The sequence below is a fragment of the Phaethon aethereus genome, assembly GCF_964289735.1.
Source record: "Phaethon aethereus genome assembly, chromosome: 16".
NCBI classification, from domain to species: Eukaryota; Metazoa; Chordata; class Aves; order Phaethontiformes; family Phaethontidae; genus Phaethon; species Phaethon aethereus.
Genome location: NC_138592.1, coordinates 12,797,598 through 12,821,347, shown reverse-complemented (window position 1 = coordinate 12,821,347; position 23,750 = coordinate 12,797,598). Strand labels below are relative to the sequence as shown.

Below are 23,750 nucleotides of genomic sequence, written 5' to 3'. Positions count from 1 at the left end.
CTCCAGCACTGTGTTTTATACTATGAAACTTAAATAAACCCCTCTTTTTATTACTTACACTGTAACTTCTTGCATGTTTCTCTTGCATCCATTAGTGGTGAAGGTTCACTTTAATTCTGGATGTTTAACCTAAAAAGTAAACTTACTACTGCTTTCTAGGGTTGCTAATGCTCTGGCTTAACTTATCTAAGTTTGGAAAAACCTGAGTCAGATGGATCTTGTTCAGAGTGGCTTTGGAGATTTAGCTTACATCAAGGTATACTCAATTTCTTTTCTTTTTAATATTGGCTTTTATTTCTACTTTGCCTTTGGCATGAGAGGGAAACAACTTTTATGAAGAGCCACAAAGCTAATTTTATTCCAAGTCTGACTTTAGAGATATATACATTACTCTTCCACTAAAGTTGTGAAGGGTCTGTTGGAAGCAGTTGCATGTTCTCGTCTTCAACTGTATGCTTTTTGAAATGGACTGAGCTAACTAGCTCTTCAGTTCAATCATCCTCTCATGCCTTTGTCTAGATACATATATATTTTAAAAAGTCTGTATATGTATATATACACACCCTCAGAAAAGCATCTTTTAAAACCAAGACCAGGAAGTAGCAACCTGGCACTCCAGGATAGCTGTACCCATTTTAGGTACAGTACTGATGTAAATGTTTCTGGCATTTGAAACTAAAAGCTGGATATATTGGACCTGTAGGACTATTAGTGGGAATGTACTGATGAAGTGCTGGGTTTTTTGTGCTTGTGAGTGGGAGATGATATCTGGAGTTCAGTGCCTTGCTGCAGCATGCCTGTTGTACTTCTCTTTTTGGGATGACTTCAAAGAACTTTGTCTCTTGTGCAACTTGTTACACAGAGTTAAGACTTTTAGTCTTAATACTGTAAAATGAGCTTCCAATTCTGGCTCAGTCTAGGAATGTCTGAACCTTCTTGCTTCCATTAAGAGACCTGTGAACAGCTTCCTCCTCTGGAGTGAACTTGGAGGCGAGACAATCACTGAGGGCACATCATAAAGTCCCTGTTCAAAAATAAACTGAGAAATGCACTACGAAATGTTATGGTTTATGTTTGGTAATACCACTGTACAAGTAAGTTGTAAGAGTGGAAGAAAAAAACCCACATTTTTCTCTTTTAAACTGTCTTCTCTGAAATATTCTGTTTCCTGTTCTGTTTATCCTTTATCCACTACTAACTTGGTTGAGGAGCTTTAGTGCCACTCTATTGTTTTTGAAAATCCTCTCTTCAATATTAAATGGATCTTAGGTAAAGTTGCTTTGCAGAGACATTACCTGAGTATTTTTTAGCAGTACACTCTGTGTGTTTGTGCTTACTGGATTGCTTGCTTAAGCAGTGTGTTGATTCTGTCTCTGAGATCTGACCTGTATGTTGTTCTTTAGACTTGCATCCTAATACTTTAGTGACCAACCAGACTCCGAATTCTGCCGAGTCAAATCAGAGTCCGGGTAATGTATTCTCATTTATGGGTACGGGTGTCCAGTAGATGGCACATGTCAGCCACTGTCTTGAATATTCCCATAAACTGCTATGAGTGAGTAGATGAACAGAAAAACATCCAAAACTCAACAAGACTGCAATGGAAGTGTAGGCAACAATGCTTGATTCTATTAGTTTTGGCATTTCTGTCTCTGAAATCTATATGGACAAAGAGGCTTAGCTACTTTTACAGCTTGGACTTTGGAGCAGCTGCTCCCTCCCTACAGCTGTAAGGCAGATACTCAAAGAGCTGCAGCCAGGAGAGAAAAAAAGAGCTCTGCCTGCACTATAAAAAGGTCAGATACTTTCTTGCCTGGTCCCTGGAGCTGGAACACTGGGAGTGAAGCAGGTTGCAGAGAGGGAGCCAAGATAGACCTTCAAAGCCAATCTTGAGTTGTCCTTTTAGGAGCTGGTGTTCAACAGTGCTTGAATGTATGTAAAATCAGCTTTTTTCTCTGTGCCTTTTAACTTCATTACACTGTGCAGCTGTTATGGAACGCTCGCAGGAAGAGTTTACAAATAAACTCCTTTTGCCATGGGGGTTTTCACCTGATCATGGCTGAGCTTTGTTGTCGTATTTGTTTGGCGTTTTGTGCCCGGGTGACTAATGCAGCGCTTCCCCGTCCGTTGGTGCTTTCCTGCTACGCCGCGTGTGCGGAGCAGCCTGGAGTGGAGCCGGCGCCCCGGGAGGGCCGCTCGCCCTCTCTGACCTTAGGAGCAGCCGTTTGATCGGGGGCCGGGGGCCATGCCCAGGGCTGTGCTGGCTCGCCCTGCTTAATGCAAGGTTTGCTTTTCCTGCGGATGCTTCCCTGGGCGCGGGGGGAGGCCGGCCCTGCCACCCGCGACCTTCCCGTGGGCGACGCTGCTGTAGCGCCCCGTCCCTCGCGGCTGCTGGGGCACGGCCGGAGCGGAGGCCGCTCGCCGTCGAGCCAGCCGCCCTGCGCGGCGCCGCCGGCTCCTTCTCGCGGCCAGGCGGGAGGCGTGGAGGAGCCTCCCGCGCGTGGGTCCGCCCGCCGAGCCGCTATAAAGGCGCGGCCGGGCCGGGCCGGGCCGTGCGGCGCCATGGCCAACCCGTCGCAGTGCCTGGAGGAGGGCGCCGGGCGCTGGCCGCCGCGGCCGCCCGGGCCGTACAGCGAGGCGCAGCGGCTGGCGCTGGAGGAGCTGGTGGCGGGCGGCCCCGCGGCGCTGCGGGCCTTCCTGCGGCGGGAGCAGCTGCCGCCGTTCCTCTCGGAGCCCGAGGTGCAGGCCATCGCGCGGGGCGCCCTGCCGCCCGCCGCGGCCCTGGAGCCGGCGGGCGAGCCCTCGCCCGGCGCCTCCCTCGACGCCTCCTCGCTCACCTACTTCCCCGAGCGCTCGGACCTGGAGCCGCCGGCGCTGGAGCTGGGCTGGCCGGGCTTCGCGAGCGGCGCCTTCCGCGGGCTGACGCGGGTGGAGGCGCACTTCCAGCCCGGCTGCGGGGAGAGCCCCTACGGCTGCAAGGAGGCGGTGCGGCGGCAGATCCGCTCCGCCCGGCAGGTGAGCGGGGAGCGGCCGCTCCCGCACGGCTCCCGCGGTCCACCTCGTCCTCCCCCCTTCGCCTGCTTTTCAATACCCCCCGGCTTTCCTTACTACGCTATTTTGCTACCGCCTCCCCCATCCCCATCTTCTGTAGTTATTTTATTCACAGGTTCGTTATTTGCAAGCTTTTTTCCCCCCGACTGATGAGCCCCAGTGCGGGCTGCCTGGGCCTCGCTAAGCTCAGCCGGGGAGTCAGGTACGGCCCCGGCGCGCCCGTTCCCCGCTCCTGGCAGCTGCCGCTGCTCCCGCTGGGCACGTCTGATAACACCCAGCCTCGGGGGTTCAGGCCGTGGGACGGACCCGCGAGGAAAGGGAGGTTCTACTCGAGGAGCTTGGGCGAATACTGAGATCTTCGCTTGAAATAACACGAAAATAGGAATACTAAGTTGAAGAGAAACCTCAGTTTTATCTTAGAGAGGTGAGATGTAAAGAGCAGACGGACAGGGGTGATTTTTTTTTTTTTTTTACTGTTTATATTCATATTTGAAAAGTTTGAAAGACTCTGGAAAACTTGAGTTTTGGAAATAAGCTCACCTTTTTCTTCAGGCAGCGCTTTTGGGGAAAAGACAACTACTCTCAGGAAAAAACCCTCTTGCCTAGGAACTGGAGACCAAACTTACCTAACACAGAACTAGACTCCTGGTTTTGCCATATCTCCGGATGAGGAAGAAACCTGAAGCAATACATTTATTTTGCCACTGTTCTGGTTCTCCTGAGATATTCTCAGCACCTCCAGATACCTCTGCGACCAACTTGGTGCTCCTGTTATACCAAAAATTACTGATGTAGCTGAAGATGGCTGACAGCAAAATGTCTTTCTTTTCCTCATGCAAAATACTTTTTTTTTATCAGCTCGCTTAGGGTTTCGGAGAGGTGTCAACTCTCCCTCTGCCTTCATAGGTCTTGACACTGCTCTAGAGGTGTGAGGAAAAGGAGAAAATGCTCAGATCTCTGGAATTTTTTTCTTGAAGGTGATGTAGTAAAAAAGGGAAGGCTTTAGTACCACCTTAATTAAAAAGCATGAGCAACGTGTGTTACTGAACTGATGCAGGCACTATCATTGCTGCTAATTAGGGATGGACTCTGATTTTCAAGCAGAGAAAAGGTGTCTTTCCACAATAGGCTTTCAGGCATCTCTTCATACCTATTGAACCAAAAAAGATACAGATGCTGGCAAAAGAAGTTTCAACGTCTGCTGCTGAAATTATAGTAAAAATGAAATTCTACAATGCAGTAGTAAAAATCTTAAATGATGTTACCTGCTATAAATCAGTCAGGTGACAATAAAATTAGGGCAAATAATCTTTAAGAACCTTTTCTGTCCATAAATTCAATGTATTTTTTTTCTATTTAACTATACAGGGACACGCATAAGTGATCATAGTGAAGGAGCGATGTGTATTGTGTTTCCTGTACCTCAGTGTACTGTACTCGGTAATCACCTTTACCAAAATGCCATTCTCTCACAGAACTTTATTCTAATCAGAGTTATTTTTTCTTTTCTCTTCTCTTTCTTAAATGTCTGTTAAATGTTTCAGCATTCCTGTAAACAACAGAAGAATATACCATATCTCAGAAGACTGTACCATGTTCCATAACCACCAGGGAAAAAAAAAGGGGGGGGGAATATTTAATTTGAAAGTAAAATTCCTCATGCGCCATCTCCCTTGGAACGCTGTGGAAACAGCCTAATGATTTCTTCTGAAACTTGTTGCAGATGATTGCCCTGGTTATGGATTCCTTCACAGATACAGATATCTTCAAAGACCTCTTGGAAGCTTGTAGCCAGCGGCAAGTTAAAGCATATATCCTTCTAGATCAGTCTTCATTTTCCCACTTTCTGAAAATGTGCAAGGATTTGGGAGTTGACCTTGAACGGGAAAAGGTGAGCCTTGTCATATTTATAGGGATAGAAAGTCGATCCTCTTATGACTGAAATCTTTGAGCGATCAACAGAAGAAACTGTTATGCCTGCTGCTACAACTTAAAATGGGTTTCATGTTGCTGTAGCTCTTTTCTTGGAAGATTTTTGCGTAAGGCAGCAATTAATAGAAAAACCGAAATCTTTATAAGTGGATGTTACAGTTGCTTTCTGAGCACAAATAACTAAATGAGTACGCAAGGAAATGCAGGAGGAATGTCCAGTTCCCAAAGCTTGACTGGAGTTGCTCAGGCTCACTGAGACTTTGAAGGCTGATGGAGAAGGAGGTTCTCGGGAGTCTGTGGAGTTTGGGTCCCTCCAAGATTTGGTGGCAGGAGTTTTTACAATCACATTCTGCACAATCAGTTCATGGGTTTGCCCCTTAATGCCACCTCTTTGCCTACTAAAACAAGACAAAATTATAATTTGGATCCCAGAGGGTGAACCTTGTGCTGCTGTGCAGCAACCTTTGCTAGTTCATCAGTGGTGGTTATTGTTGTGTGTTAGTCCTTTAAATGCAATCATTCAACTTTGAAATGCACGTGATGCTTGCCATATCTTTAACAGTTGATAAGAATTCGAAATATCACTGGGAACACATACTACACGAGGTCGGGTGCCAAAATTGTTGGAAAGGTCCGTGAAAAGTTCATGTTAATTGATGGCATCAGAGTGACAACGGGCTCCTACAGGCAAGTACCCATTTCTTTCTGTTGCTTTACATGATTTCTTTACATGCTTTACATCTTTGGAAAGGAAAAACAGCCATGTTGCAAAACTGCTTTCCTTATCACAGTTTATTTGTAACGTTTGTCCTAAAAAAAGCACTCTGCTCATCATTTAGATTTTAAGAACAATTAACTAAATGTGATGAAAGAGAATTTTCAGTTAACTGAGAATTTTCGTATTCTTCCTTTGCTAGTTTTACATGGACAGATGGGAAGCTGAACAGCAGTAACATTTTGATCCTGTCAGGCCCTGCAGTTGCACACTTTGATCTGGAATTTCGGATTCTTTATGCTCGGTCAAAGCCTATCAACCTCAGAGAGTTATGCAGCTGCAAGAAGAATAAGGTGTTGGACCAGCTGGTCAGGATAACAGTGGCTTCCAGAGACTTGACCAGGGAAAACTTCCTGAGAATGGAGTTTTTGTATCTTAGAGCATTTGTAGGAAACCTAAAAAGGAAGCGAAGCTGGCTGCATGCCTCAAGGGAGGCAGTCTACGTGTCAAATAATGCAATGCATGCTTCTCCTCCACTGACTAAGAGGAATGGCTCTCTAGTTATGAGGCCACACTGGATCGTAGAGAGATGAATTGCACGTTCACTCCGAGCGAGAAGCAGAACCTCAGGAACCATGTCCAGCTGTCCCTGTCCAGTACTATCTTACAGTATGTTTGTGAGAGAGCTGGCAAACAAACCTTGAGCTGAGAGAAAGTGATACTGGAATTGTGGTTTCATTTGAAGACCACTATAATGCAGATCAACAGATACAATTATGGTATTGTCTTAGGCTCAGATGTGTGTTTTTTTAAAAAAACCCAAACCCTCTAACACCTGGAAAGCTATTACTGACTTCTAGTTTCTGTCAGATTTTCATTTTTAATGTATTCTTACATATTTCAAGATGATGGGTTAGCAGTGTCTTAGCTCAGTAGCTCAGACTTTTTTTTTTTAAGGAATCTGGGTATAGAAAATAACATTGCTTAAAAGTCTTCCAAAGCTGAATAACAGGACTGCTGTACGCTCTGAAATCAGTCTAAGCTTAGTCTTGTGTTGCACAAACTCTCCGCGAACTGTTTCATGACACAGAACTGCAGTAACCATAATCTAGAAACTTGTAGATCAGCACCATGCTACTAGTCCTCAAATGTTACATTTTCTTTATGAAAATCTGTGCTGCTAGGCTGAATGAGCTACCACGTCAGGCAAACAAGGCTTCTGCAATGACTGGATTTCAAATTATCTTTTCTTTAGAATTATAAGAATATTTGGATTGTTGGACATCATGCAGTACACGTGGTCAAGGGTTAGTAAGCCTAAGAACCAACGGTTTGTAGTACAGGCAAATGAGACCTGTTTTCTTGGCATTACGATATATACTTTTTGGTATCTTTATAGTTGTTACTGCTGCCTGATATTATGGAAAAAGTTGAGTAGATCTGAAATCTGTGAAGCTGCTGCTACTTCTCAAAAGCCTTACTTGCACCAGATGTGCAACAACATGAAAGTCAGAAATAGGACCATTTGTTTTTAAGGTTTCATGCTATCATGATTTTTTTTTTTTAAATCTATCCATTCCTGGAGAAAACAAAAAAAAACCCCCCAAAATGGACAAACTATGCTCCCAAATCATTGTACGATGAGCCACACTAAAGTTCCAGCAGCCTGCCAGTGCAGAAACTCTTGTTAGTCCAACAATGGCAGCTGTGGCAAAAACAAAGGTACACCATTTCTAAAGTTGTTCTTGAGGCTCTTGCTACTGCAAAAAACTCAGGTGTAAGCTTGCATGTTTTGTGAGTTCTGGGCTTCAAAGGGGAAGGTGAAAACTTAGCTGGGGAATTTCATATGTGTCTCTGCTAAACATCAGCAGGGTAACATTAAATTGGACATGCGGAGCTTACAGAAATGGTCTTGATGGACAATGCAATAATGTACTGATTAGGATACAACTAATCTGTGCTGTTTTTCTTCTGTGCTTACAATCATGGAAATGTAATAGTTCTGACTCCCCTGATCTGTAAATGTTCAATAGTTTATAGTCTAGTAGTCTTAACTTTCACCCAGATGTAAAGAAGTTTGAAGTATGTATTTTTATTCTTAACTATATTTTCCATAAACACAAAACCCATACAATGTTGTACTCTATGCAAAATATTGTTTGTGCAATCTTATTTTCACAATAATTATCTGTATATGTTTTCTCAAATAGAAGTTTTTAACTTTGTTGTTCATCTCACTACTTTAATAGGCAATTCTTTCCATGTGCCATTAGCAGGACTTTTTCTCAACAGTTGCTAATATATTGATGATACAAAATACTGGGATAAGAGTTGTGTTTATTTTCGATAGGGCAGACTTAATCTGAAAAGTACATTGAAATAAATAGCTAGGACTGTAAGAATGTTTTTAGTTACAACTGAATAACCTCTTTTTCAAGTGGTTACCTAGAGACTTAGCACAACAAGTGACGTGGAGGTACAGCGTTGCAAAGCGCAGTCTGTCTTATCACCACAAATGCACTGCTAGCATGTCAACTTATTAAGAATGAGAATGATTAATAAGAATATAAAATGTGATTAGATTTTTTCCAGAAGCATGAATTTCTTACAGCATTAGCAAACTTCTTAGAAGCTGGTTTTGGGGTTTTAGGTTTTTTTGGTTTGTTTTTGTGTTTTTTTTTCCCTCCAGCCTATTCTTAATTAAGTCAAAGTCTGTATTAAATTTGATTCAATAATAACTTTCATTGGCTGTAATGAGCCTGTGGTAGGGCACCACTGGATCTCCTAACTCTTACTGTAATTATTTCTAGTCCTTCCACTGTCTGGTGTAAAGTGCAACAGCTGTGGTGCACATCGTGTGGAGGCATCCTTCCCATGGAGGAGGGGAGTGATTAGCATTACTTAATTAATGAGACAAGGGCGTTTTAGAGGTGATCTTTCAATCCCGTTGAAGCCTAGGCTCTCCCCCAGGTTACACGCTGCATTTTAGTACCAGCAGTAGTGTCCGGAGGCCTGCCTCACACGCGTTTCACTGCTTTCTTTTGGCTTGGAGGTGCAGCGTGGGTTTCGGTCACAAAGACTTTTATCAGCCAGGTTTCCTCAGCAGCGTCGCTTCTTTGTGTCTGAGTAACAGCACGGGTCTTACACTCGGCGTTACGAAGTAAGAGCCATTTTTGCCGTTAAAATATGGAAAAGTCCAAAGCTTCAGCACTTAATGTTTTGCTCCAAGAGCTACGGTGTCGGGCTTCAGAGAAGCGGAGGCAGCTTCCCGCAGCAAAAGTACCTCGCTGGGCTGCGCCGAGGCCCAGGGCCGCCTCAGGCCCGGGCGAGACCCCCGGGGCCGGCGGGCCCGCTCCGGCCACCATGGCAACGGCCGACACGTCACGTGAGCGGGGGCGCCGCCGCTTCCGCTTGCCCTCTCACCCCAAGATGGCGGCGCCCGTGGGACCGGTGAAGTTTTGGAAGCCGGGTGAGGGGGCGCGGCTGGTGTGGGGAGCTGCGGTCGCGGTGTGGCGAGGGGTGCCTGGAGAGCTCCCTCCCGGGCTGTCTGCGGCGGGCCCCGGGGCTTACCGCACCCCAGCGGGTCGCGCTGCTGTGAGGGCCGGAGCGAAAGCCGCTGTGGGACTCACGGATTTTGGACGCCGAGGGCAGCGGAAGAACGTGCTGTCCCTCCGCCGCCGGAACATGGGGGGCGGCGGGGTCTCTGGCTCCAGCCGGGTGCTGCCCGGTACCGGGAGGGGGACGACGGGACGGGAGTGGAGTCCGTCCTCAGCCCGCTGGGCGGGGGTGACTGGGCCGCCGGGGGGGTGTCCTGCCCTTCGCGGGGGCTCGGCTGGCTGGTGAAACGCACAGGGGAACCCCAAGAAGTTTAACAAAGGGAGGTGCGAAGTTCTGCTCTTGAGGGGTACATAACCCCAGGTACCACACACCGGGGAGAGGGGACCTTGAGGTCCTGTGGGTGACAAGCTGAGCGGGGGCCGTTGGTGAGCCTCGGCAGTGGAGAAAGTTGCCCGGATCCCGGGCTGTGTGAGGAAGAGCATCGCTGTTAGGTTGAGGGAGTTGATCCTTCCTCTAAGCACTGGGAAGGCCATATCGGGGATGATCTATGAGCTCCCCAGCACCAGGAAGACATGGACTTACTGAAGCAGGTCCACAAAGCGAAGGGCAACTTCAAAGTTCTCCATCAAAGATGATGGAGAGATTGGAGCATGCAACATGCAAGAGGAGGCTGAGAGGGCTGGGACTGTGCAGCCTGGAGAAGAGGAGTCTCAGGAGGATCTTTACAATGTATATAAATATCTGATGGGGGGATGGTAAAGAAGATGGAGCTAGACTTTTTGGTAGTGCCTCCTGACAGTACAAGAGGCAACGGGTGCAAGCTGAAATCTGAAAAAGTCAGGTTAAACGTGAGAAAAACCTTTTCTACTGTGAGAGTGACCAGGTTCTGGAACAAACAGTCAGGCAGGTTGTGGGGTCTCCAACCTGACTGAACGAGGACCTGAGCAGCCCTCTCTAAGTCACTCTGTGGTAAGCAGCACCTTGGACTAGAAGGTCTCCAGAGGTCCCTCCCAGCCACCGCTGTGCTGTGACTCTGTGATCCTTCCCTCGGGCTTTGGGCAGCTGTATATCTTCCCATTCACTTAGCCCAAAGGGGAGCTTGGTGGGTCTGAGTTTGGCAATTTTTTTTTTTTTAATTGGTCACTGTGTTGTGGTATGCTCTGGCTTGCAAAGCTATTCCAGAGTCAAGATTAGTTTAGCAAACAGCTTCTTAATCATTTGAATATTATGGTAATATGTGTATATGTATATATACATATATATATATAGTATATATACAATATACAATATGTCTATATATAGTAATGTATTGACAGTTGTGTAAAAAAAAAAAAAAGGCATAGCAAATGCTGTGAAAAAAAATCAGTAGGTGATGAGAAGCAATATCTGTTAACTTTGTTAATTGGCAAGATCCAGCTATTCAAGTCCCTGGTTCTTAACTTGCCCCATCTGTCCTGGGGAGTGAGTAGTTACTGGAATCATTGATAATCACTGTTAACATTGAATCAATTTGCTATAAAACTTGCTTAGCAGCTGTGAATAGAAACTAACTGTTTTTAAACAGTGGAAAAAGTGGGAAAAGCCCAAACAAGCAAATCCTACAAACCAGGGGACTCCTCCTTTTTGCTCTCAGACTTTCCCAGTTGAATCTGTAGCTGGAGATGGTACATTCCATTACTGAGAAGAGTTTTTGTTTCTAGTTCACTTGCACGATTCAGCATTTTCGGTTGTCAGTAGTTTTGTAGTAACCTACAGCAGGAATAAATCCAGTTTCAGTTACTGAGGTAAATTCAGCTCTGAAATGTGTGGCTTATCTCATGAGCAGGCAGGGTTGAATGTTTATACACTTAGTGTTAGTCAAGGGAAGTTCTATTACATGTCTGACTGGATGGCTTAAAATCCATGGACATTCTTCTGAGAAAGATATATCTGAACTGTTGCACAGAAAAAGAAGAAAATACACAAGATATCGCTGTATATTTTTCCTCCGTGCTTTTTTCCTCCTTTATCTTCTTTTAAAAGTTCAAATCTTATTCACATCAGATTTTTTTTAACCAGCAGGTGACACATATTTCATTTGAAAGAATTGCTGCATGTTTACTGTTAGTTAATATTTTGATTATTTTCATAGAAAAGTTAATCTTTTGATATATGCTCCTATCCATGATCCTTCCTTGTAAGGAACATATTTATTTTTGTTGTATTGTGATACACTAGGCAGAAGTGTATTCTTCCAGTTAATATTAACTTATGTCATCTAGGCACGGAAGGTCCTGGTGTCAGTGTCTCAGAGGAGAGACAGAGTCCTGCTGAGAGTAGTGGCATAACTGTCATCTATAATCCTTATGCTTCCCTTTCTATTGAACAGCAAAGACAAAAGCTGCCTGTTTTTAAGGTACAGACGTTCTTTTTGGTATGTTAAATATGTTGCATGATGCCTGGCTCATATCTTTTTTTTGCAGGAGCACTATAGAATCACTTTACAACATAAAACAATAATTTTAAGACCTTGCTGTCTTTATTTGTTGGAATTGATTGTCCTGTTTGACAACTGTTACTGACAGTTTTACAAGCTTTGTAGATTTATGTTGATTACTATGTGTTGTACATGTCACTTATAGATTTTAAAGAACTGTTTAGCTTTTGGCAGTAAACGCCACGTAAAGTGAATTTACTGTGTCCGTTAGATATGCAAATATTATAATTTTAATTATTTTCTTATTTTTGTACACATCTGTTCTTGATACTTAAATGTCGTCATCTCTTTCAGCTGAGAAATCACATACTTTACCTAGTGGAGAACTATCAGACTCTGGTGATTGTTGGGGAAACGGGTTGTGGGAAATCAACGCAGATTCCACAAGTAAGTGTCTGCTTAACTTGGTAAAATGAGGTATTCCTTCAGGGGATTTTACATGAAACATTAAACCAGCAATGCAGAACTGCACTATGAGAATAGAATTCACCTGTGTTTATGTGCGTGACCAAAAGGAGAGAAAGAGATATAAGGTTTCATATTACATAGCAGGAGCTGGTATATCTCTAGTGTAAAATCTTCTTCCACTACAGTAAAGGACCATAGAAAACAAATAAGTTTATGCTGGTACAAATAGTAGGTGTTTATTACTCTATCAGAATCATGTTTAAAATTTTGTTGAGAGTATGTTTTTAAGAAGGAAAAAAGGTACACTTTTCTTACAAGCTTTCCTCTTGGACGTTTTTGGAATACTGTATATTTTTGTGGTTTTGTAAAATTTTCTTTTTTGTGACAGAAATAAAAGAAGTCTGAGAATGTTTCAAAGTTCGTTCTTGATTTTTAACTTAAAAAACTTCAGACTAATGATGAATGTCACCTGCTTCAATGTGAGTGCAGGAGTTGTGCTGCTTAGCTTTTTTCCTTAAAGAGTTATAAAATAAAGGAAAAACGAGGAAAAAAAAATGAAGTAGTTAAAAAATACTTGAGACCCAAAGAACTGCTCTTAGATGCTTTCTGAAAGCTTATGTTCTTAGGAAGTAGGTATTGTACTATATTTGTTTTAATGGTGAGATTAATAATACACAAAATCTCTTAAGTAACTGATTTGCCTAAGGTCGTGTATCAGTTAGTGTCAGAACCAGGAAAAAGCACATAGTGAGGAGAACTAACACCCTGCTGTAATCACAGCACAACCAATTAATTTCTTATCCTCAATATTTGTTTGCAGTACCTGGCAGAAGCTGGCTGGACAGCTGAAGGAAGAGTTGTTGGAGTGACGCAGCCTCGTCGGGTTGCTGCTGTTTCAGTGAGTTTCTCTCTGTCCAAATTTTCCGTTTGTTGTCATTATCACCTCCAGTTCATTAGCAGGTTTTGCTGAATAGCAGGAATCGCAACTGCATATGCTCCGGAACGAATAGACATTTCTGCTTATCTTCCTCACAGAATTGCTGGTACTACACGCTGAATTCAACCTGACTAGTAGGTTTTGCCAAAGATTCCAAGTCCAGAATTGCAGATGTAGAAGCTTTGAAATAAAATTGCATGGTATCAGCAGAACCGTGTACAGAAGTTAGGGCTGCGTAGGGTGAGCTATGATTGACTCTGGGCTAGAACTGTGCTTGTGTGACCCTTGACTTCTTTCACAAAGTAAAGTAGTGATGTAAATCTGTGTATAGTAACACAGCCAGTGAAAGAAAGAGAAGGTTGTGTACCTCTTTCTAGCAATTTATACCTAGTTTTCTTGAATTTTTTTCTGTGGGGTTTTTTTCAGTTGTTGTTGTGGGTTTTTTTGTGTTTCCCCCTGTTTCTTCTTTTCTCGCACACTTACAAATTTATTGTGAGAGATCTTTTCATATACATAGTGTGTCTGGGAGAGTATAATGTCAGCCAGATGTACTATAAGAGGAAGAAGAGGGGATGCTGAGGGCAACAACTTGTACTCCGTGATAATATGAATGCACACGGCTCCTTGTCCTCATAACTGCTGAAGTTTCTGCTGAAGTTTCTGCTGCAGCATTCTTTTCATACAGAAAACTGAGGTGCCATTTTGTAACCCTCATTTTGCCTGTTCTTTATAACGTATTAAACTGTACCTGCAACAAATCAGCTTATGCCTCTGGTAAAATTGTAGTAGACTGACAACTTGCTTTTTCATCTCATCCAGTATTCTTTGACCAGATCCAAAATGGTTAAAGAAACAGTCTCTAGCAGTGATCTGCATCTTGTGCTTTGGGCAGTCTGCCTGCAGTGTCCTCCCTTTTCTCCTTCATAGGACATCCAGCTGACATTGCACGGTTCTGCAGGAGATGTGTGTATGCTGCAATGATTTCTCATGACAAACTTACTTCTCTTTTCCCTTCAATGTCTTAACACATTATCTTTAAGCTCAAAATAAAAAGATTACTCAATTAGGGTTTAGTATATAGACACAGTAGGATTTTTCTTCAAGAATATTCTTGCAAACTGCCTGGACTGTATGGCTGTTGCAGGGAGATGAGTGAGATAGTTTATGATTTCTTGCTTTGTCTTGAATTGAAAGTGATCTTTTATTTTAATTGGTGTGCTTATCTGCTTTCCAGTGTAGGGTATGGGGGTTGTTAGAAGTCAAGATAGGCAGTTGCAGCGGCATAAGTTTAGAAATTCCTGAACTTCTGCTTGCAGTACCCAGACTGACAATTATCCTGAAAGCTTGGGCTGAAAGTGGTGGAGTGATAAGATTCCAAGTGAAACAATGAATTCACTGCCTGTTGGTATAGTTTAGAATGTCACTCAAATGACTGGAAGTAGCTTGGTCTTGGAATTTTACTAGGACTAATATATGTGTTGTAGAGTTTTATGGTGTCTTTAGCCATTAAATGTCTTTGTAGCTTGCTGAAACCATGGCCCAATAATATCTAATATTCTGTAGAATAAGTCTGAATAACTCAAGATTTTTAGCTAAAGGAGCTATTGGCTTAAAACTGGCCCAGGATTGTACTGTTCCAAAAATTGTTGCTGCTTTTAATTATTCTGCCAGTTCTCTGTTTTCTGAATAGAAGGTTTTGTATTATGAAAAGTATAGTAGTGTCTTTCTTTAAAAAAAAAAAAAAAGTCTTAGTAAGTTCAGGGACAGATCAACTTAACTGATAACTTTTTTCTGCTTGCCATATACCTGTACTCTTTCCCTTTTTGCATGCCAACTTTGTTTTTAAATTGTACTTCCGCAATTGCTGGTAGGTGGTCCTTCCCCAGTGTTGTGACTGGTTGACTGGCTGCCTTTGTAGATCTGACAGAGTACTTACCACAGAAAGGTATCTCTGTAGCTCTCCTGGGTAGAAGCAGTGTGAAACAGACTTATTAAGCTACAACAAAACATTTTAAAAGTATTTACTAGTTGTATGTTCAGTATATGCTGTTATATCGAACAGAATTTTCTGTTTGAACGAGGACAAATAATTCTTTGGAAGCACTAGCTCTGTTCCTGTTTTGATGCCAGTTCTGTATGGACAAAGTAATGATACAATGGAGAAGTGTGCTGTGAGCTGTCTCTTGCTTACAAGCATCTCTTTTCTCAGGTTGCAGGCCGAGTTGCTGATGAAAGAGGTGCAGTGTTGGGGCATGAGGTTGGATATTGTATTCGGTTTGATGACTGCACGGATCCACAGGCTACAAGAATTAAGGTGAAACTCTGAAAGGGTTAGGTAAAACTCTTTAAGTACTTTTGCAAAATTAGTGAGAACCTTGTGATGCCTAGTAAAGAGAATAGATAGTATTTCAGTTTTACAGGTGGGTGCCCCAAAAGTGTGCTTGAAATGGCTGTGGCTGTCCAAACCTTAATAGAAGGGTTATGTGTTCTATTCTACTAATTTGGCAGCCACCATTTTAAAACTAAAGGAGATTTTCAAGGTAAGTATGGCCAGATATTGGTACAGTGCTAGTGTGACCTGACACATCACTCGAAGTCATAGTGAAAGGCTGCAGTGAATCACAGCTAAAGTATCCTCACCACCCTAAAAATAGATTTTGATTAAAAGTGCAGATAAAACATAAGATGAGTAGGCTGAGAGTAATTTGATGTGGATTAAATAGCGAGTTTAGCAGCTGTTCTTTAGTGCTGTGAGCAATATTCATGTTGCTTGTGTTGGTACAGTTTGCTTTAGTTATGCTGGGATAGCAATGATGATGAATGAGATGATTTACTTTTTGATTTTTTTTCTGAGGTTAGTAGCTCTTTTAAAGTGAAAGGAATGGAGGTGTTTGTTCATTAAATGCAGCTGAAATATGTGGGGGTTTTTTTGAGTGTGATGATTAAGCATTCGGGGTTGGGAATTTGGAGGTTTTTACCTTGCACCACCCGTTCTTGCCCAGTTCAAGGCTACAGTTAAACTACTGTTTGATGGCTACGTAAAGCTGATGGGTTTCCACTGGCTAATAGGAAGAAAGTATTAAATTAAAATGCTGCATTTTGTTGAAATGTTAACGTGTGTTCTGGTCAGAAGTGTGTGATAGATACGAAGTAGCCTACTTTGAGAGGGTCAAGACTGGATTGACACACAGGATGTTATTGGTAGAGCAAATTTATCCATGTCACAGACAAGAGTGAAGAAGCTTCTATTGCCATGTTCCAGTGCTGCCAATCTTGGTTTTTTTTTCAATACAAAATTAATTATTATTTAAAAAATCAAGACTGATTAAAAAGCAATCACTCTGCTTATCTCTGGGTTAGCACTCAGAAATACATATTTGGCTTCCATTGCTGAAAATCAATCAATTTAATAGCTCATTAGAAAACTAAAGGCAAGGAAAAAATTAGGCAAAAGCCTAGAAAATTATCTTTAAAAATCACATGGGTAATCAAGACTACCTGTCAGGGTTCTTTTTACATTTTTCTTTGCATTTGCCTTTAGTTCCTAACTGATGGTATGCTGGTGAGGGAGATGATGGCTGATCCTTTATTAACAAGATACAGGTAAGGAAATATGGAATGAATGCTTGCTGAAGTGTAATTTGGTAAACAATGTATTTTTTTAGACCGAGGTGTGGTTAGTATGAGTTAAATACCAAAAGTTGTGAAAATTATTTTAGGAGTTTGACTTCTTTATGTTGTAAAGACTGTTAGAAAATGAGTAGATCGTTGCAACACCAACCTCAGCAGGATTTATTGCTGTGGTTTTGGAACAAAAGCTAAATGGGCCTCATGGAGTCTGAATTGTTTCATCTGCTAGTTTTAAATTCACTTTTTTCTTTCTGATGCTAATCAAATTAAAAAAAAAAATCAACAACAAGCACAGGCTATTCTGGTATCCAGAAAACCTGTGACCTATAGTAAAGATAGACCTTTTTGCTTCCATTTCCAAAAACTAGCCTGAATGAAGAACAGTACATATGTACCACATGGTGTTAACTAAATTTTTGTCCCTTCACTTCATCTCTGTGGGTTTTTTTAACTTCCAGTTTTGTAAATGGATATAAACGGTGATAGTCCAGCAGCAGATTTCAAATAATGGTATTTCTAGAAGACAGGAAGACACTGGTTCTAGTGTCAATCAAACCATTTCTGAAATCTTATCTTTCTGCTTTATTCACAGTGTCCTCATGCTGGATGAAGCCCACGAAAGGACTCTTTATACAGATATTGCCATTGGATTACTAAAAAAGGTTACTTTTTTTTAATGTTCTCTGTAACCATTTTCATTTTCATCCTTTTTGTTAAACTTCTGATCCTGATGGCTGACTAGTGAACCCATCTGAGAGAGGGTATTCCCCTCTCAAACGGGTTCACTCATTTAATGAGTATAGTTTCTCATTTGTCCTTTAGCTTATTGTACATACCCAAGTATTTACTGTAGATATCTGACACTCAGGATCCTCTGTTTCCTCTCCCCGATGCTGATATGTCTCTTTAGATGGTGTTGGCAAAAAAGTAGTCTTCATTCTACTGCTGCTGCTGATCATGTGAAGTGGTATGGGGAGGAGGGTGTTGCTGACTTTCAACCTATGAAAGATCTGTCTCCCTCCGGAAATTAAGATATAATGATTACAGACTGAATGCCCTTGAAATGAATATATAAAACTCCAAACAGTCGTCAGATCGTTAGATCTATGGGGTGATATGGGTGCTTCAGTTCACCAGCTGTCTTGTAGTTTCAGGGTATTTTTCAAGAGAAGTTACTGGTAATCTGGATGCTCTAATACTTGGTTGTACCTTTATATCTCAGAAAATAGTTTTTACTCTGGATGTTCTTGGTCTCTATCCTAGATTCAAAAGAAACGTGGGGATCTTCGACTGATTGTGGCTTCAGCCACCCTGGATGCAGAGGTATAGCTCACAGATTTGGTTTCAAATGAAGTGACAGCTCTGCTTCTATTTATATACAGCTTATCCTTTGTGTTGTTTGCTTCTTGTGAAGCATTACTGTTGTTTGAGTGGTGAAGAAGAGAGAAAGGAGTGCAGGGCAAAAATCTGCTGTAGTTAGGTTGCTGTGTTTGGTTTTCATTTTGTATTGGTAGACTTTTGGAAGTGAATTTAAATGTGAATCTGCTTTTCGTATATTTATACTTTTTTCCTCTTATTGATATTGTTGTATAAAAAGATGGTCTCTTGGCTTAATCTAGTCTCCAAGAGATATTGGTTTAGCTCTGTTTTGCTGATAGCAATAATTTGAGACAATTATAGACCAGTAAAAATAAGTGATAAATGAGTAGTTTTAATTACAGTGAGATCTTACTAGTTCCCCGATTGACATGCGGCCTGTGGAAATTTATGTAACTTACTAAAAACGTCGTTCATTTAACTTCACGTAGGAATGGAAGAAATGCTCTCCTAGATCAGAGCAGTGTTTCATCCACCCTGGTGTTCTGTCTGTAGCAGCAGCACCAATAGGAGATGCTGTTTAGGGCGAGCATATGAGCCTGTCCACCTGCTGTGGGTCTGTTCTCTTAGAGCTGCTTCAGCATCTGCAGTGGTTGTAATAGAGATATCAGGGAGTACATCCCTGCTGTTTCCTTCTAGTATGTGTTTATGGACCTGCTGTTTGTTAATTTGTCTTTGAATCTGCTTGATGAAGCTGTAAGTCTCCAGGATATGACGTGAGAACAATTTTCAGAAGTTTGCCACCTGCTATATAATGAATTACTTTATTTAACTTCTTTTAAACCTGCTAGTTTCATCATGGACCTCCTAGTTCTGTTAGTGTGGTGTTTCTTTTAAAAAAAACAAAACAAAACCAAAAACCCCAAACAAAAAACCAAAACCAGTTTTACATTTACTTTATCTGTCACCTTTGATTCTGCAAACCTCAGCTGTCTGTCCTCTCAACCTTCTGCTCCCCAAGCAGAGCCCCAGCCTTTTCAGTCTCTCATCATAAGGCAGCTAGACCATCTCCTTTATCATGCTTATTGCTTTTCTCTCTACTTTTCCTAATTCCAGTGTCCTTCATGAGACATGGTGAGAGCTTGCACGTAGTACTGAAGATGTAGGTGTACTGAGATTTCCTTTAGTGGCAAATACCATATGCCATAAATCTTGACAGTATGCTGTGCTTTGGTAGTACTTGCATTACTATGTATTCTGTACGTTGTATGAGATAACATTACAACACCTTTGCCTTCGCAAAATTTTAACTGCCAGAAATCACGTTTCAAATAGTTTCCAGTTAATGTAAATATAAGTTAATAAGAGCAAAATTATTAGTATGACTATATAAATGTTTGTTTAAAAACAAAAAAGTTATGGTATCTCTATAATGGTCATAAAAATTGAGATAGATTATTTTGTTTCTTAAGGTTCATTCTTTTGCTATTACGTATTTAAAATACTCTATGGCAATAAATCTAAAGTTATGAAGGTGTCTCACAACAGATAAATCAAAAACTTACATAAATTGGCCTAGCTCTGCTTTTCCAAAGTGAGATCTTGGTGTTCAGTAAGAGCTGTAAAATTTACTTGCTTATCCAAAAATGGATGAGCATATGCAAGCCCTACCCAAAACTTTCAGGACTTATAATTTTGAAGTTATTCTTAGCTTTGACTTTGCTACTGTTATAGATCCGATAAAAGATTATCTATATCTGCTTTTCCCAACTGTATCAGCTGATCTAATTAGTTATTACCTCTTTTCAATCTTTGCTTCTCAAAGTAATAAACATGCAAGACAGTGTATTTGTGCTAAGTGCCTGAACCCCAGACAGAATAGAAGGCAACAAAATCACATTTTAAAATTTTTAAATTGTCACTGTCAAATTTATGAAGAAAACATCCACGTAGTAGTAATTTCACTTCTTCATGTCTTTAGGTTTCTCCTTCAGTTCTTTGAAGTGTCAAACTGAAAGTGTTTGTTTTTATTTTAATGTAGAAATTCAGGGATTTCTTTAATCAAAACGATACTGGTGACCCCAGCAAAGATACCAGTGTGATCCTTACTGTCGAGGGGAGAACGTTTCCAGTGGACATCTTTTACATACAGAGGTGTGTTCCTGTTTGATCTTGTCAGTGCTGACTAGGTGAGTGTGCAACTGTGGTATCAATTTGTCTAGGTTAGAGCTCAGAAATTCCCAGACCAATGGTAAGGAGGTGTAACATTCCGTTTGGGAAACGTTTGGGTATTGCTTATAGCAATATAGCAGCAGACATGTTTTTAAGCTTGCTGTAGTGTAAAGGAAACAAATGAATTGCTGAAGGCTGATTCCCAAGGATGCATCATGAGCTAAATGTGGTATGACTGATGTATAGTGTCCAAAAGCTAGCTCTCTGTTTGCTCCTTATGAAAGTGAGGAGTATCTACCCATTTTTCTGCTAATGTCTCTGCTATTTTCTCTCCCCATAGTCCTGTTCCAGACTACATAAAATCAACTGTGGAAACTGCAATGAAAATTCACCAGATGGAGAATGATGGTGATATACTGGCATTTTTAACTGGCCAGGTATAGACATAAGCAATTTTTTGGCTTTACAGTGCTGTATTGTGGGCTTTGCGAAGCTGCCTCAGTCTCCTGCTTTTCCTTAGCTGTGCTTACTTTAATCTCATTAAAGACGACAAACATTTCTTCATTGATGGGAGCAGAATTAGGCCAGTCCCAAAGACTTGTAGAAGATATATGGCCTGGATTTATCAAAGCTAGTGGTGGATGATAGTTTTTCTCATTTAATGCTGTATGCTTTCAGACGTGTTAATAAGTGGAATAGCGTGTGGTTTTTTGGTGCTAGTCACACCTACAAAGTTGTTAAATTGACAGTGAGTCATCATTAACAGAGCAAATGGATTTTACGTTTTTTAGGCGTAACATCTGAAGTTTGACAGAAAAACAAATTGCTATGAGATAAAAATTTACTAGTCTCTTCTGCTCTGTTTATGCCCGTCAGCTCACTTTGCAGCTGAGAAGAGTAAATGGGAGGTAGCTTATAATTTTTTCCGGTGAGGAGCTACCTTGTAGAGCTTTGATAACATCTTGCATATTTTCAGAAGAAATTGTTCATCCCCATTATTGATTTAACTTTGGAAGAGTGAAGTGGGTATCTCCTGGGGCGATGTCTGAACATTTTGTTGTCTGTGTTTGAGTAACGGTTGATCTCTGAGATTAAATGTGAAGTTGAGCAACAGGTGTTAATGCTGTTACTGTGTCAATCCTGATCAAGACCCACAGTGTTCTGCACTGTCAAAACAGATTTGCCTCCCATTTTGCTCTCACAAGTTGAGATACACAGGAAAATATGTCTGCTACCTCCTGAACTTTGTTCAGTCCTTTCCTTGTGATTTTGCACATGTATTTGTGGTTTGACATTGTCTCAAATAACAATGAACATAGTAAATATGTATTTATATAAAAATTTATGAATAGCAATTTTTGTAAGAATATTACAAAACTGAGGGAGCTAGTCAAATGAACATGGAGTTTGAACAATTAAAATTACATTATTTTGGTGCAATTTTTTGTATTTATGACAACTATGTGATATTAAAGTGACACCTGGCTCATTCTGTCCCGTCTTGCTCTGGCTCTAGGAGGAAGTGGAGACTGTTGTTTCTATGCTCATAGAGCAGGCTCGGGCACTTTCTCGCACTGGAATGAAAAAACACCTCCGTGTTCTCCCCATGTATGCTGGGCTGCCTTCTCCTGAGCAAATGAAAGTGTTTGAGAGAGTTTCTCACAGTGTCAGGAAGGTAAGGCTATTGTGTATGTCTCAATTTCTACCACCCAGAAGGGTGCCTGCATTACACAGATTGTGTATATCAGGTTCGCATCATGAAACTATTGCAAATGCTTATCGAGGGAGACTTTCTGCATCTTCTAACGCTGCCTGTCAGTTTTCAAACTGTGTGAACCAAGAACATGTTCTCTGACTCCCATTTTCATCTTTGATCAGTCCTAGACATGTCAGTTCTAACTCTCTCGTCTACCTCATCAACTTCTCAATTTTTAAGAGTCTTCCTATAACCTTGTATTATTCTATGTCCAGTTGCAGCTTCTTACACTCTGAAGTCCTCTACTTTTACCTGTGGGTGTTTTTTTTGTGGTCTAAGTGTGTATTGCTTTTTTCCACCAGTATGTAAAAATCAGTGACAGAGTGGGTAAGTGCTGTATTTTCACCTAAGAAACAAGTTAAAACTTGCCTGGGTTTTGTAGGAAAAGCTTTGTTTTGACTTCTGCAGGTCTTGTTCAGATATTTAATGTCACAGAAGTGTATAATTGGTCATGATTAGTGCTTTCTGCTTAGGCAGAGCCCATGTTGGAGCTGAGATAAGTGGACAGAATTACATACATACATACAATGACTTGTAATTCCTGTGCCTGCTGGAGTCTAACAAGTAAAATTGTTCATCTGGTGTGGGAGAACTTTAAGTCTAAATACTTTTTTTTCTCTACGGGATATGGCATTAGTCAATTAACTTCCAAGATTTACTTTTTTTAATTTCAGGTGAAATAAGTATTAAATTTCCCTCTGTCATCTGGGAACAATTTTTTTTTTTAATATTTTAGGACATATATATGTAAGTGTATCTCTGCAAGAATACTGAACGTGAAATGCTTATTAAACTCTGTTCCCCTCCTATCTCCTGCCTCACTCCAGTGTTACAAATAATAGCTCAATATAACTGAGAAACAGAAAGAAAATATTTTTAGTTTGCTACATAAGAACACTGGATTTACAGTCAGTTAATGTTTTTCTCTGCAAACACTGCCATGAAGAAAGAATAAATTTGAGTAAGAAAGTGATTGTGAAGCTATAAAAACTGGGCTTATTTCAAGCTGACAGCTCTTTCTGCTGCGTGTACTGTATCCTTTTGTACTCTAGGGTGTGTTTACTGGAACTGTCGTACCTGAGATCTTTCACGTTGCTTGTGTTTGGGTCCTGGTGCACTGATGCTAGGGCTTGGTAGTGTAACTGAGATGGGGGAGTTCACAGTATCCTGATGGTGTCTGTATCTGTAGGTGATAGTAGCCACCAACATTGCTGAGACCTCCATCACAGTTCACGGAATTGCATTCGTAATTGATTGTGGTTTTGTGAAGCTTCGGGCCTATAACCCCAAAACAGCCATCGAATGCCTTGTGGTGGTACCAGTGTCTAAAGCTTCAGCTAATCAGAGAGCAGGACGTGCAGGACGGAACCGCTCTGGAAAATGTTACAGGCTTTATACAGGTCAGTGATCTGATGTGTAGGAAAGGTGCACCTGCTGGTGTGACTTCCATTTTAGTTTACAGTGGTTTTAGTTTTAGATTAAGGAGAACAAAACTGTGTTTTTTCTTTCAGCGAGAGGTAGAAATTTCCCTTTGTTATTCCTCTGGCTTATTTAGAAATACATTGTTCATATGTCCTAAGCGTTGGAAACTGAATCCTTTTATGAATCAGAAACACAAACTGAGCAGCGTAGGTACTATGAGATTGTCAGCAATTGCAAACCTGTAATGTTAATGCAATTCTTAGAGTGGCGAGTCTACTAAGAAGTTTATTTTTTAATGATTTTGATTTCTGAGCAGTTGCTTCAATTTATAATACCCACCTATGATGCTCCTAAAGTCTCCTTTAGGCTGTGCATC

At 41.3% G+C, this 23,750-nt stretch overlaps 2 protein-coding genes across 2 annotated transcripts in view; both read left to right on the top strand.

Annotated features, from left to right (window-relative positions):
- Positions 1-2,562: 2,562 nt before the first annotated feature.
- Positions 2,563-9,087, top strand: LOC309410728 (protein FAM83D-B-like; the record flags this gene model as incomplete). Its single annotated transcript, XM_082007174.1, has 5 exons — positions 2,563-3,015; positions 4,775-4,942; positions 5,546-5,670; positions 5,901-6,128; positions 8,928-9,087. The coding sequence occupies 5 exons, from the start codon at positions 2,563-2,565 to the stop codon at positions 9,085-9,087; spliced, it is 1,134 nt and encodes a 377-aa protein (XP_081863300.1).
- Positions 9,088-9,112: 25 nt separating this feature from the next.
- DHX35 (DEAH-box helicase 35) overlaps positions 9,113-23,750 on the top strand; it is a 31,305-nt gene continuing 16,667 nt past the window's right edge. The window contains exons 1-12 of the mRNA XM_082007340.1: positions 9,113-9,167; positions 11,518-11,651; positions 12,027-12,119; positions 12,961-13,038; positions 15,287-15,391; positions 16,619-16,680; positions 17,300-17,369; positions 17,971-18,030; positions 20,066-20,178; positions 20,537-20,633; positions 21,713-21,871; positions 23,142-23,352. Of these exons, the coding sequence (XP_081863466.1) occupies positions 9,128-9,167; positions 11,518-11,651; positions 12,027-12,119; positions 12,961-13,038; positions 15,287-15,391; positions 16,619-16,680; positions 17,300-17,369; positions 17,971-18,030; positions 20,066-20,178; positions 20,537-20,633; positions 21,713-21,871; positions 23,142-23,352 (1,222 nt within the window). The 5' untranslated portion in view covers positions 9,113-9,127. The remainder of the gene's footprint in view (positions 9,168-11,517; positions 11,652-12,026; positions 12,120-12,960; positions 13,039-15,286; positions 15,392-16,618; positions 16,681-17,299; positions 17,370-17,970; positions 18,031-20,065; positions 20,179-20,536; positions 20,634-21,712; positions 21,872-23,141; positions 23,353-23,750) is intronic.